At 40.0% G+C, this 14,215-nt stretch overlaps 1 protein-coding gene across 1 annotated transcript; it reads left to right on the plus strand.

Moving 5' to 3' along the window:
* Positions 1 to 305: 305 nt before the first annotated feature.
* Positions 306 to 2,147, plus strand: Cited2 (Cbp/p300 interacting transactivator with Glu/Asp rich carboxy-terminal domain 2). The gene is made up of 2 exons (XM_026391856.2): positions 306 to 495; positions 958 to 2,147. Exon 2 carries the CDS (start codon positions 966 to 968, stop codon positions 1,788 to 1,790), a length of 825 nt encoding a protein of 274 aa, XP_026247641.1. The 5' UTR covers positions 306 to 495; positions 958 to 965; the 3' UTR covers positions 1,791 to 2,147.
* Positions 2,148 to 14,215: the final 12,068 nt, after the last annotated feature.

The raw sequence follows: 14,215 nt of genomic DNA on the forward strand, positions 1-14,215 counted from the left end.
AGTATCCCGCTGCCCCAGAGGTGACAGACCTAGCCCTAGCGCTTTAGGGCAAGAAGGAAACCAGAATCGGGGAACAACGGGGCGGCGCCTGGGCGCGCAGCCTCTGCGCACGTGCCGCTGGCGCCGGGGACGCGGCTCCCCTGCCCGATCCAGTGTGCCCTAAATTCCGGAATCCATGTGTTTGCGCCGCCCGCCGGGGAGGCTTTCGCTCCGCCCTTCTGAAATCCCTTATATTAACTGTGGCCAAAGCCCTAAGAAACACAGCTCATTGTTGGCAGCTGCCGGGCGGTCCAGCCGAGCTGTGAGGGCAGCGGAGAGGAAATAAAAGGGAACGGCTCCGAATCTGCCCCAGCCACCGCTGTGAGACCTCGGCGCCGACATCGCGACAGCGAGCACCTAGCACTCCAGGAAATCCCCCTCTATGTGCTGCTGAGCTGGTCCTGGACCCGACGATCCCGCCCTCGGTCTTCGGAGCAGAAATCGCAAAGACGGAAGGTAAGCGCGGCGGGCGAAGCTGGCTGGGGCTCCTGCCAGTCCAGTCCTCCGAGGGCAGGGTTTGCCCGGAGGAAGAGCGTGAGGCGGAGCTGGGGAATAACAACAGGATGTGCAACAACAGGATGAGGAGGGCTGATTTAATGCCTGAAGTTCGCGGCAGGGCTACGGGGCACTTCCTTTATTAGGCCACTTCAGGGAACACAGGGGGGTGTGGGCTCGGGCACCCCCCCACCACTCCGATTGCAGGGGAAGGGGCTGTTTGTGCAGCCCCTAGCTGTGTGGTGGGTGGCAGGTCCGCCGAGGTGGCGAGCTCGGGTGCACAGGGTACTAGTGGGATCCTGGGGGGTGATTCGCAGCTGACGTGCGCTGGGAGAGCCTGGGAAGCAGAGGCAAGATAAGGGGTGCTCTTTGGTGGGCAACACGTGTGGCGCTGGTCTTACCGTCTGCCTTTTTCACTTTCAGGACTAGAGATGGCAGACCATATGATGGCCATGAACCACGGGCGCTTCCCCGACGGCACCAACGGGCTGCACCACCACCCTGCCCACCGCATGGGCATGGGGCAGTTCCCGAGTCCCCATCACCATCAGCAGCAGCAGCCCCAACACGCCTTCAACGCTCTGATGGGCGACCACATACACTACGGCGCGGGCAACATGAATGCCACGAGCGGCATCAGGCACGCGATGGGGCCGGGGACTGTGAATGGAGGGCACCCCCCGAGTGCACTGGCCCCCGCGGCCAGGTTTAACAACTCCCAGTTCATGGGCCCCCCGGTGGCCAGCCAGGGAGGCTCCCTGCCTGCCAGCATGCAGCTGCAGAAGCTCAACAACCAGTATTTCAACCATCACCCCTATCCCCACAACCACTACATGCCGGATTTGCACCCTGCTGCAGGCCACCAGATGAACGGGACAAACCAGCACTTCCGAGATTGCAACCCCAAGCACAGCGGCGGCAGCAGCACCCCAGGCGGCTCGGGCGGCAGCAGCACCCCTGGCGGCTCCGGAGGCACCTCGGGCGGCGGCGCGGGCAGCAGCAGCAGCAGCAACGGCGGCGGCGGCGGAGGCAGTGGCAGCAACATGCCCGCCTCCGTGGCCCACGTCCCTGCTGCAATGCTGCCGCCCAATGTCATAGACACTGATTTCATCGACGAGGAAGTGCTTATGTCCTTAGTGATAGAAATGGGCTTGGACCGCATCAAGGAGCTGCCTGAACTCTGGCTGGGGCAAAACGAGTTTGATTTTATGACGGACTTCGTGTGTAAACAGCAGCCCAGCAGAGTAAGCTGTTGACTTGATCGAAACCCCGGGCGAAAGAAATCAAACCCCCAACTTCTTCGGTGTGAATTAAAAACATTCCCTTAGACACAGTATCTCACTTTTCAAATCCTGAAAGGTTTGAGAACTTGGAAACAAAGTAAACTATAAACTTGTACAAATTGGTTTAAAAAAAAAATGCTGCCACTTTTTTTTTTCCTGTTTTTGTTTCGTTTTTGTAGCCTTGACATTCACCTCCCTTATGTAGTTGAAATATCTAGCTAACTTGGTCCTTTTCGTTGTTTGTTTTTTACTCCTTATTTCCTCACTTTCTCCAGTGCTCAACTGTTAGATATTAATCTTGGCAAACTGCTTAATCTTGTGGATTTTGTAGATGGTTTCAAATGACTGAACTGCATTCAGATTTAGGAGTGAAAGGAAAAAAATTGCATTAGTTGGTTGCATGAACTTTGAAGGGCAGATATTACTGCACAAACTCTGCCATCTCGCTTCATTTTTTAAACTATGCATATGAGTACAGACTAATTTTTAAAATATGCTAAACTGGAAGATTAAAACAGATGTGGGCCAAACCGTTCTGGATCAGGAAAAGTCATACTGTTCACTTTCAAGTTGGCTGTCCCCCCTCCCCCATATGTACAGACAATAATAGGGTGTGGAATGTCGTCAGTGGCAAACATTTCACAGATTTTTATTTTGTTTCTGTCTTCAACATTTTTGACACTGTGCTAATAGTTATATTCAGTACATGAAAAGATACTACTGTGTTGAAAGCTTTTTAGGAAATTTTGACAGTATTTTTGTACAAAACATTTTTTTGAAAAAATACTTGTTAATTTATTCTATTTTAATTTGCCAATGTCAATAAAAAGTTAAGAAATACTTGTTTTCTAGAAGTCATTTGGGGTGGTTTTTTCCCTTTGGTACTCCCGCCCCTTGTCTGTAAGGTGAACACTTTATTGATGAGAGTAAGCATTCCAAAGGATAAGTTACAGGACACTAAAACAGGTCATGATGAGCTTAAGCGGAGAGCAGGATTTAACATAATTGGCATAATGCTTCATTGTTATTGTAACATGCCTCTTGGTGTGGTTTAAATCAAAAGCTGCAAACTTGTCAAAGTGCTTTTTTCCCCCTTAATTGCCATCATATTTGAGTGTAGAGTTATAAAGGTTTGCAATGCTAAACATAAATATCTCATGGGGTGGGGGGATCAAGTGTTTCTGGTTATACCTGATTCAACTACTTAAATGGAGATAGACTGGAATAATATACTGAGTGATTGATGGGGTTGGCATTAAATATAAATCTACCTTTATCTCTAGTGTCGAATTTTATTTCTCAGCAAAAAGTACTAAGGATAGGCACACATTTCTAGCTTAATCTCTGAAATAGCTTCTGACTGGTTTATAGTTCTGGGAAGAAGAGGGGGCTGAATTCCACCTTGAGGCTTGCTATTTTGTTCTCCTATAATATTTAAAATTTACTCAGCTAGGTTGATTCAAAGGTCAAATTACAATCTTCACAAAATGTTCCCTCTCAAGCATGCCCTGTTTTCCAGAATTCTGAGCTTTGCTTTTGCATGCATTGAGAACAACATACATAGGATAAGATCATTTTAACTTTGACTAAATGAGTACCAAGAAGATTATAACTACAATTAAATGGGTGTCAAGTTTTAGCCTCATAAAATCAAGCAAAAGGAAAAGTATTGTTAAGATCTTAGATTATCCCAAGTAGAATGAGAAGGAATTTTGTTTTCCCTTTCATGTTACCATGGTTTATCCTATGTTTGTAAGAGCAACACACCTACATTCTAGAAAAAATAGACTTTTGTACTTATCCTACTGGGGGAGTAGAAATGTAGGTTGAAAAAAAAAATCTTACAAATAATGCTTTCAAAGGGCATTTCATTTAGACTTTTGGATTCTCATCTTAATAAATCAGGAAAAGTGGACATATAGAGATGTGACATTAAAATCTGGCATAAAGATCAGTGTAATTCACTTCACCTACATTCTACATACTACTATTTTCAAGGCAGGACATGTAAAACTAAGATGCAAATTCCACTGGACTTTTTATACCTCTCTAATTGATACTTTATTATTAAAACTTATGTACAGAATAATTTCTCTGAAAATACACTGTATCATCCAAAACTTTCACTCCATCTTAAAAGACCAATCCAGATTTCCACCTTAATAGTTAAAACCTAAGTTTTCTTCAGCTAAGATATGTCAATACTAAAGCTGCAATCAGCAATAAATCTTCCTGGCTAAGCATTTTCACAATAAGTTTTTCTTTTCCATTTTCTTCTTCTTTCTTTCTTTCATTTTTCCCCAGAAGCTCAAGTGAAATAATGTTTGCATACATATTAATACAGCAATTCTAGTTCTTTTTTCACTTGTAGCAGGAAAGAAAGAAAGAAAGCTATTGGAGACTTTTTTTTTTTTTTTTTTTTTTTGCATAAAGAAAGAAGTAAAAGAATTGTCTTGCCACTACCCTTCACCATTTATTCTGCCAGGGAATAAGCCTCAGCACCTGCTCTGTCACTAAATTCCTCCTGCTGCTCAAACGCAGGAACACGTATGTAGAGATGCAGAAACTAAGGAACTATTATTAGATCTTGGGCCCATCCCTGTCAGAATAGAGAACTCAAACAGAGGAGCTGGCTAAAAGCACAATTTATCCTCAGTACAAATACAAACCCCACCCTACCCCACCCCACTCCCCCATTCTCCCACCCCACCCCACCCCCATTTACTTCAACGATCCTTGTTTCCTTAAAACTTTCTTGATCAACAAGAGACCAGATTCTATGTGATATTTGCAGGTCTCTTAAGCAGAGAAAAATAAGCCCTTGTTTGAACAATCTGATTAATGAAACCTGTACAGTGACCTAGATCACCCGGCTACTGGCAGACATTTGCAAAACCTTCTGTGGTCTTGCTTCCTACTAAGTTGCTTATAGTGTATGGGGAAATTTGACCTCTGTACCTTGGCTGTTTGTCAAAAGGTTCTAATATGGTACAAGAGAGCTTCTGTTCTTTAAGCTTTGTCCACAAATAGACACTCCATGCTTGATTTTCAAGAGGAGATCAATGATAAGCAACAGCACAACCTCATAGACACATGTCAGAAAAATAAGTCTCCATTAATAAAAACATGCACCTCTACCATGTGCATGATAACATTCTGGTAGCAGCATCTTCACTGGAGCTGATAAAGACATTAAAGCTCTGGATGGGTCTTTGAAGAACAGTTACCTAATCGCCACTCTTTATGGGGTGCTGGGCTAGAGCACTAGCTCCAGAAGGCTGACATCTATTGTGAAGTTTACAGTCTCCTTGACTTTTACTACTGTAAACGCCTGGGATGGCTATAAATTGATGTCAACATTAAAGGCCAGATCTTTTAGAGAAAAATATTAATCCACTAATCTATTATGGGTGGCCGGCTTTGAAATACAAACTTTGCAGCTCTGGACCATTAGGTGTTTTCGCCCCCTTGTGGAATTTATTTAGAAGGTCAAAAGAAAGCTGTTTTCCTCAAGAGTTTTTTTTGTTTTTTGTTTTTGGGGTTTGTTGTTTTGTTTTGTTTTGTTTTTGTCATTGCTGAAGACTTTGCTCTTTTTTCTTGAGGCAAATAGCACATATTTGTGCAACAAACTTTTTTCCAAAGAAGATTCCAGAATAAATGCCCTTTATGAAAATGAGTATTTTAGTTCCTAAAGACCTTAACCTGTTATTAAGTGTGCATAATTGAGATTTGCCTCATATTTGAAAATATGCACTGGGTAAGGGATTTTCTCTTTGAAAGTGTAAGGAGTAGTGGTTTGGGCTAATGCTCTAGCTTCTCAACTATGAAGGGGAGAAACACCTGCACCCCCACAACAGGACCATTGATTGGTACTAAGTGTGAATAGCATTGCATTTGAGAGTATGAGGTTAGAAAGGTAGAGGGAAATATCCAGGAATGCAGAATGCAATTATCCTCCTTGGAATGTGACCAAGCTACTGGCTCTAATCTTGTGAAAAGAGCCACAAAATCTTTAATGAGAATAAATGTTGCTGCCTAATTGAATCCATAAAATTTACTTTAACATAAACCTGGCAGATAACATCGTCTCCAAAAGAATAAATAAATTAAGAATTCAAGGAATTCAGGACCCAAGTCATTGGCAAATTTTCCCTTTCCAATGGCATTTCTTTGTTAGCATAGAAGTGTCACATGGGGTTTCAGAGATGGTATTTATCATTTTGGTACTGTACCACTATCATCAAAATCAGAGTTCCTGAGCAGGTTGAGGCTGATCCTCAGCAAGGAACAATAGGTAGCACATCAAATGACTCAGCCAATGAACCCCTATTATCATGTGTGCTGTTTGTCTTTTCCCCCCAGAATAGAAGGAACAATGGCAGTGTCAGAATTTTAATTGCAATGGACTGGCTTAAATTACTTGACCTATTTTTATGCAGCAAGGAGAGAAATGATTCTTTTTTTCCTGGTGGCTGTGCTTACAATTTAAACTGCAAAAGGAAATATAAGAACATTTTCTATCATAAGGATACTCTTGATAAACAATTTTAGTTTGTCTTGTAGTACATAAGACTCTCCCATATTTTTGAAAAAGTATTAAGACACCTGAAATAGAGAAATTTTTTCTTCACAGAAGAAACTCATAAATAATTCCAAATAATGACTATTAAATATTCTAAGAGCTGCAGGTGTGGATTTCTATCCTATTTTACCATTTACAAACACAATAAAAGCAAAGTAAAGAAAAATCAGTCTGTGTTGAGGAATTAAATCCATGATCCCTGGGAAAGGGGGAATAGCAGACCAAGTTCCTTCCATACTTTCTATGAACAAACAAATGATGGCATTTTGGCAGTGAAATTCTTATCAGCTAATTTTTCCCCCAAGATAAGTACTAATGTTAGAAGTAGCCCCAGGAGACAGTTGGTGGTACTTTCTGAGAATTTTGCTTGGCTAAACTAGGACCTGCAGAGCGATCTTAAAGCAGATGAAAGATGGACGATGAGTATTATTACTTTCTTTATATGGTGTTGATTTTCATTAGGCTGAACTAATCTGCAAGATTAGTGAGGCAGGGACACAATGTGGGGTGAGCACTGTGGTTCACAGGATTCTTGGAATTTTCCCATGGCGTCGCCATTGTGCTAAGCCCTGAAATTCTTCCCTTTCTTCACTCTACAGTAGAGTGGTTACTTGATTACATTTGGGGTTGCTGAACAAAGCCCACACGGGATCTGTCTCCTAAGGGGCCTTCGGCCAGGCAAGGTTAGTGTGGTGTGCTTTGCAGGAGATATGCAAATAGGCAAGTGGCTTTTGAAAAGTTAACAGTGCTAAAAGAACCCTGCCAGTCCATTATTGAAAGCTGGGTAGGAGGCAAAATGTAGGCTTAAGTAAAAGTCAAACTAGCATAAAATCAGAAAAAGTCAGCCAACTCCAGGTTGTTGATATTGCTTTAAGAACATCTGAAGAGGCCAGCGTGCCAAAGTAACAGAAATGTGATTGGCGGCCACTGAAGTCTTTTCTCTTTGTATTTGTATCACCCTATGAACCAACATGAATCTGGCCTTCTGATCTCTTTAACTCACTTGGCCACAGAGCTTTTTAAAATTTTTATAGTAACCCTCTGTTTGGAGGTTTGATTTGGTTTGGTTTTTTTACTCCATGATAATTGTTATCTCCATGCTAACAAATACATAGGATTAAATTATGCAGGCAAATCCTTAGGTCATCTTGCAAATATTGCCTTGTTATATTTATTTTGGAGAACTCTTTGATGGAGTATAAGCAAGATGACAGCCATTCCATATTTCTCTCTTTATCTGATGTATTGAGCAAATATATGGATGGCGAGCCCAGTAGGTGAGAAGTGATAGAACTCTGCTAGGTTGCCAAAAATGAACCCAAAATAAATATCTCAATGTTTCTGAGATTCCTGACACCATTTTTTGGATCAATGATTCTCAGCTGGGTGAAATGAGCTCTACAAGAGGCAGATCAGAATAGGAAAAGGAGAGAAGGCAGTAACTTGAAAAAAGCATTCCATACTAATAATTGAAAAGTATTTAAATATATATCAGTTTAATAAAACAAAATCTAGAAAGACTTTTCTAAGTCTTCTGGGATGATGGGATATGGATTTTTAAATGTTGAAAAACACTGCTTAGACTTCATGGGACCAATTTAGAGAAATTGACCTTTCATTCAACATTGGTTAATAAATCTTTTTGTTGACACTGAATTCCTCATGGCTGATTTGGTTGAGCACCAACAATGTGTCAGGTACTTTACGCACATTATGTGGTAGGTATTTTACAAACATAATCCCATTAAATGCTTATAATATTCCTGCAAGATACATGTTATTATTTCAAATTTAAATTAGAAAATTGACATTTAGAAAGGAGGTAAATTCCCCGGGTGGAAGGCAGATGCACAGAATGGTTTCACAACTCTGAGACCATCCTTCCTAAAATATTATACTGCTGAATCCAAATCAAGTAATTCCTATTCATGATCAATTTAATAATAGCACTGTAGAAAAATATATATTACATTATCATAAATTATAAAGTAGACTAATACAACTCTAACATGGATCTAGCCATACAATTTCACACCTAAACTTTTGGGAGTCACAAGATTTGGGTCTATACTTTTTCAAAGTCAGTCTAAATATTCTTCTAAGGTAAGTTTGGTCCCAAAAGTGCATGAGTTGCATCATGGTAGGTAGCCTAGCACCTTCGAATCTTGGTCTAATAAGTACTTCAAGTCAAATGAAACAATATCAGTAGTTCAAATTGTAATTTTGGGTTTGTTTCTTAATTGAATTCCATATTTCTGGATATAAATAGTTTATTTCATAAAATAAGCCAATACCTTAGCTTTGGCAATTTTAGTACTATTAAATGAAAACACTCGTGCTAGTTCTCACTTGCAAAGATGGCCATCTCATAGCTTGCCCATCTGCCTGGAAGCAACTACGTATTGATTATAAGACTCAGGCTGGTTTCAGGATGGTAATATGTGGGAAATGTACATCTTAGAGAAAAGGAAATACTGAATTAAGTTGGCACTTAAATAATCTTTCTGTATCTATCCAAACTTTCTTGACGCATACTTCCTCTTGTCTGCTCTTCTAAGGAAACAGAACTCTTCCATTAGTAGTTTTGCTGAAAGGAATAGTAGATCAGAAATAAAAACACAGGTTGTAGTCTTAGCTCTGCAACTAAATAGCTGTGAAATTTAATCACTGTCAGTTCAAGTTTCTCCATCAGTAAAATGAAGATGTTTAATTAATACATCTTGTATTCAAGTTCTCCTGAAGGAAACATAAGCCCATTCCTATCATTTTTCTTCTTACAGAAAAATGGAGTACAATATTATAAGCCTCCTTCAAAACCTGTTGTTGTTAGTTACCATTTTTTTCCCCAAGCTAAATGTGATCCTGGGGATGTACACAGACTTGACTTTTGAAAGGACTAGAACCACCTCTGTAAACATTCCTCTTCTTTGCCATAATGACTACAAATGTTAACTATCAAGATTTATCAACATAGGGTTGGGCTGTGGCTCAGTGGCAGAGAACTTGCCTCACACACGTGAGGCACTGGGTTCGATCCTCAGCACTATATAAAAATAAATAAACAAAATAAAGATATTGTGTCCATGTATAACTAAAAAAATTTTTTTAAAGATTTATCAACATGCAAGTAAATACCAAAAAATGTACCACCCATGAGATATTTTTAATATCTCCAAGATACAGGTGACTATGTAACACTCTTTGCTGGGACAGTGGTTTAAATTGTATGTATTGAAAATAATTTGATTGACTCTTCATCCCAAGTTCTGTCTTATTTTCTTACAAATTACCTCAACTTTTCAAACCTCTTAAATAGCAAGCAGTCAAAAAATGTTTTGAGCCTTCTTTCCTTCAAACAACTCTTTCTGAGCCACAATTATCATCATTATCATCACAGCTATTAATACTTAATTTATCAAGGATAAAATTCTACATTCAGTGCTAAAGCAGAAGCAGTTAGCAGATGTTAAACACCATAAGCTGGTTTTCAGGCAATTAAGAGGCACTTTTCTGTATCCATTTATTTATTTCTCTTTCCCCAAACTTCCCAATACCACATTACTAAAGTTTGGGGAATCAATTATTTACCTAGATGACAAACTAACAGATTTGTTGAAAATAGTTACACAAAGCAAACTGTATATCATAATACATAACTACATAGGAAATAATTCTTAACTGACACATAAACATTAATGTAGCTGAAGAGCAGTGATAGTCTGAAAATATTTGTTAATTTCACTAATCAGCCACTAGGTGGAAGTAAAAGTCTGTATGATCATATTTGAACTCTTGAGCAGCTGCCAAGCCTATAAACTATCACTTGCTTAAAGAACTGCCCTACATCTGTTTTATTGAAACATAAAATATTCCATATGACCTATTATAACCTTCAAAAGAGAGCTAAATCAAGGACACCTAAATGCACTCTTCCCAGAAACCATTTCTCACTACAATCTAATAAAAATTAGAAACTGACAAAGGTCTCCTTTCTCCTCCTCATTCTCTTTTCTTTTTGAAGTGCTCTCCTCCTGCCTTCCATTCATTCAGGTGTCAGTGGCTCAATTTTCTGCCCTGCTGGGGACATTCATCTAAAAAGAGAAACTAAAGAAGATATTCTGAGTGGTAGCATTTTGCACATCAGTCAGAAAGGTATTGAAAGGTTTCTAAGCCTTTTTTTTTTTAACCTTTGTCTGACCCTAAAATCATACCTCTCTCCTGTTTTCCTCCTACCTCTCAAGCCAGTCTGTTCCAGTGTTAGACTAGATCTCTGCCGTTACCTTAAATATTGGACCATACCTCACTAGCCAATGCCTTCCATTCCTCAGGGTTCTGATACCATTTAGACACTTGAGGTTTTTCAAAACTCAGATTTTCACCCTAATCTCTAATAACCACCCCCATCTCTGCCTACTACTGAAACACACACACACACACACACACACACACAATGACTTGTGATACCTCTTTAAGTAGAATATGTCAACACTGCATTTAGGCCTCTCTTCCCTGCTAGATATCTACAAATCTCAATTTTTTTCATCTTCTTCACCACCAGCTCCCATTAAGCTAGTTGTCCCTAAATTCTGGAAGTTATTTGCTTTTTCTGTTCCTTTGCCTAAAATGTGTGCTCCTCCCCAAACCTCCCTTAGATCTTTGTCAGCATTGGCTTCCTCAATGACCATACTAAAATGGAATCTACCTCCAGTTTTTCCCAGTGGAACTCCCTGTCTCCTCAACCTTGTTCACTTTTTCTACAGAGCACCATAGTGACTTTTTAAAGTATCTCTAAATTCTTTGACTCATAAGTCAGTGGCATTAAGTTGCTTTTCTTAATGTGGGATCCACTTACTAACTCTCCTACCATGTAACTTCTGAGGCGAAGGCAGAAAAAGACCACTTTAGCTTCCTCCTGGTTCTCATAGGACACACAACTTTGGAGTCCTGAGCTACAGTCTGAGTCCAACTATCTTGAGACTTCCATGATGTAAGGAAGCCAGGAAAGACTGTTTATAGGTGCTCCAACCAACAGCACCTAAGGGAGTACCCAGTTGACAGCTAGTGTCAACCTCCAGATAATATAAATGAAGATGCCTGCAGGTGCTTCCAGTTTTCAGCTATTGAGTTACCTTTCACTGTTGAGCCTACCTAGTTGAGACCCCATATATCAAACACTGTGAAACAGAAAAACCATGCTTCTTATACCTTCTGTGATTTTGTGGCCTACAGAATCCATGAGCATAATAAAATGGTAAGTTTGGGGTAATTTCATAAATACTAATAATTTCTGAATAGCACTTATCCTCATCTCACATAAAACATGTTTTACTTGTTTGTTGATTATTTTTGCTATGGTTCGGATATGAGGTGTCCCCCAAAAGCTCATTAATGCAGGAATGTTCAGAGGTGCGATAATTGGATTGTGAGAACTAAAACCTAATCAGTCTATCCTAGTTTGAATGGACTAACTGGGTGGTGATTCTAGACAGGTAGGCTGTGGCTGAAGGAGGTGGGTCACTGGAGTATGCCCTAGAATGGTTTTTCTTCTTGCAGCCCACCCCCACTCCCCACTCCCACTTCGTGGCCACCATGAATGGAACTCCTCCATCACAACTTTCTGCCTCAACTTGGGCCCAGAGCAACAGAGTTAGCCCACCATGGACTGAACCTCTGACACTGTGTACCAAAATAAACTTTACTCCCTTGGTTACAGTGGTGACTAAAACACTATTCTTGCTTTAAAATATAAGCTCCAAGATTACAGGAAATTTTGTCTTTGTTTTTTTGTGCATGTGCCTAGAAGAATACTGATACATCATAGGTACTCATTGCATGCTTTTGTGAAATTCATCGATGATATTCATTCATTTATCAGATAATTAAATGAGTGAATGAATTAATTTTACTTTTTTTGTATCATTCTTTCCCTCTATGCCACCCCTGTTCGTTTAGTTCAGAAATTTATTATTTCTTACCTAGACTGCGATAACTTCTTATCTAGTCTTATTTCCTCCCATTTTGCCCCCATCTATGCCTTATACTTAGGGAAGAGTTACTCTAAAATACAGATTTGATCCTACTGCTTAAGTCATATGAAATGTGAATCTGGTCAGCTATGTTTATACCATAACCATAGTGATTGAACAGATCGGACCATGGGCAAGTGTCTGTTAGGGGTTGGAAACAAGAGCTAGCACATGGCTAGCTGGGAAGATTCCACTGAAGACGCAGATAAACTATATTCATTTCATGAAATTATCTAGAATTGAGGCTAGCGTGTCTTAGAGCCATAGACTCACACTGAAGAACAAAGAAATCAGCTTGCACAAGTCAACACTTAAGTGGAACCACAGTCTGAACAAAGCAATACTAAAGGACCACATGACCCCAAAGACAGAGAGAGAGAGAAGACACATCTGTCCTTGATGGCATGCTAGTTTCTTGATTCAGTACCCATCAGACCCTTAGTTCCTGTGAGATGTCCCCCAGTCTTTCTTTACTAGTTCAAATGTGAGTGACTTTGACAACACCTAGTTTATTATTCTTTGCTTTTGCTTTTCCCTCTGCCTGGAACACCATCCATCTTCAACCTCTTGTTGGAGTGTCCAAGAGTATCCATCTCAATTATCTTCTCTGAGAAACCTCTCCCATGTACTTTGAAGTACCATTATACATTATAAATACCTCTACTCTGTATTGATCACATAATCCTACAATTATGTGGTAATAGCCTCTTCTCTTCTACTTTCAATATCTATGCTTTGGAAATTTTCAGTTGCTATTTACAGAAACCCTGATTCTGTTTAAACCATTAGAAAATATATTATCTGTCATTGGCCAATAAAAAGTTAGTCTCTGAGATTGATTAACCCAATGACTCAATTATGCCAACAGGGATACAAGTTTTTCTCCTCTCTACTGGACTATCCTCAGTGTTGACCAAATAGGAAGTTCCTGAAGTCTATATAAGAAAGGAGGAATTTCTGAACTATAAGAACAGGGGTGGCATAGAGAGAAAAAGAATGAGATAAAAAAAAGTAAAATTAATTCATTTACTCATTTATTCATTTATCCAATAAATAAGTGAATACCGTTGGTGAATATCACAAAATCACATATTGAGCACCTACCATGTCCCAGTACTCTGCTGGTAATAGGTAGCATTCGGAGAGCTCACATAATATTTAGGAAAGAGAAAACTTTTAGCAAAAGCATCTTTCATAGCCCAGATCCATTTTTAATGAACCAGCCACTGGGATTGCTTTGCCATAGAATGGAATTTTCACATTGACTTAAACTAATCATCTGGGGGTGGAATGGATCTGAGGCCTGCAACTCCTCTACTAGAAGAATCAATAGCCAGGCAGAACCTTTCTGAAGTATTTCAAGGCATAGACTTTTTTAGCTGTAATTGAAAGGGTGTACTTTTAAATATTCTATATTTTCAAGTCTTCCCCATATAAGAAAGAATTATAACTAATAAAATTATATTATAAATCACATAAAGCATGTGTTATGGTTTGGATGTGAGGTATCCCCCAAAGCTCACTTGTGAGACAACGCAAGAAGGTTCAGAGAAGAAATGATTGGGTTTTGAGAGCTTAACCCAATCAGTGAATTAATCCCCTAATGGGATTAACTTTGTGGTAACTGGAGGAGGTGGGATATATATTTGTATCTGGTGTAGAGTCTCTTTCTCTGCTTACTGATCATCATGTTAGCTGTTTCTCTCTGCCACATTCTTCCACCATGTTGTTCTGCCTCACCTGGAGACCTGAGGAATAAAGCCAGCTGTCTTGATTGAGACCTCTGAAAC

Source organism: Urocitellus parryii, chromosome 8 (genome assembly GCF_045843805.1).
Source record: "Urocitellus parryii isolate mUroPar1 chromosome 8, mUroPar1.hap1, whole genome shotgun sequence".
NCBI classification, from domain to species: Eukaryota; Metazoa; Chordata; class Mammalia; order Rodentia; family Sciuridae; genus Urocitellus; species Urocitellus parryii.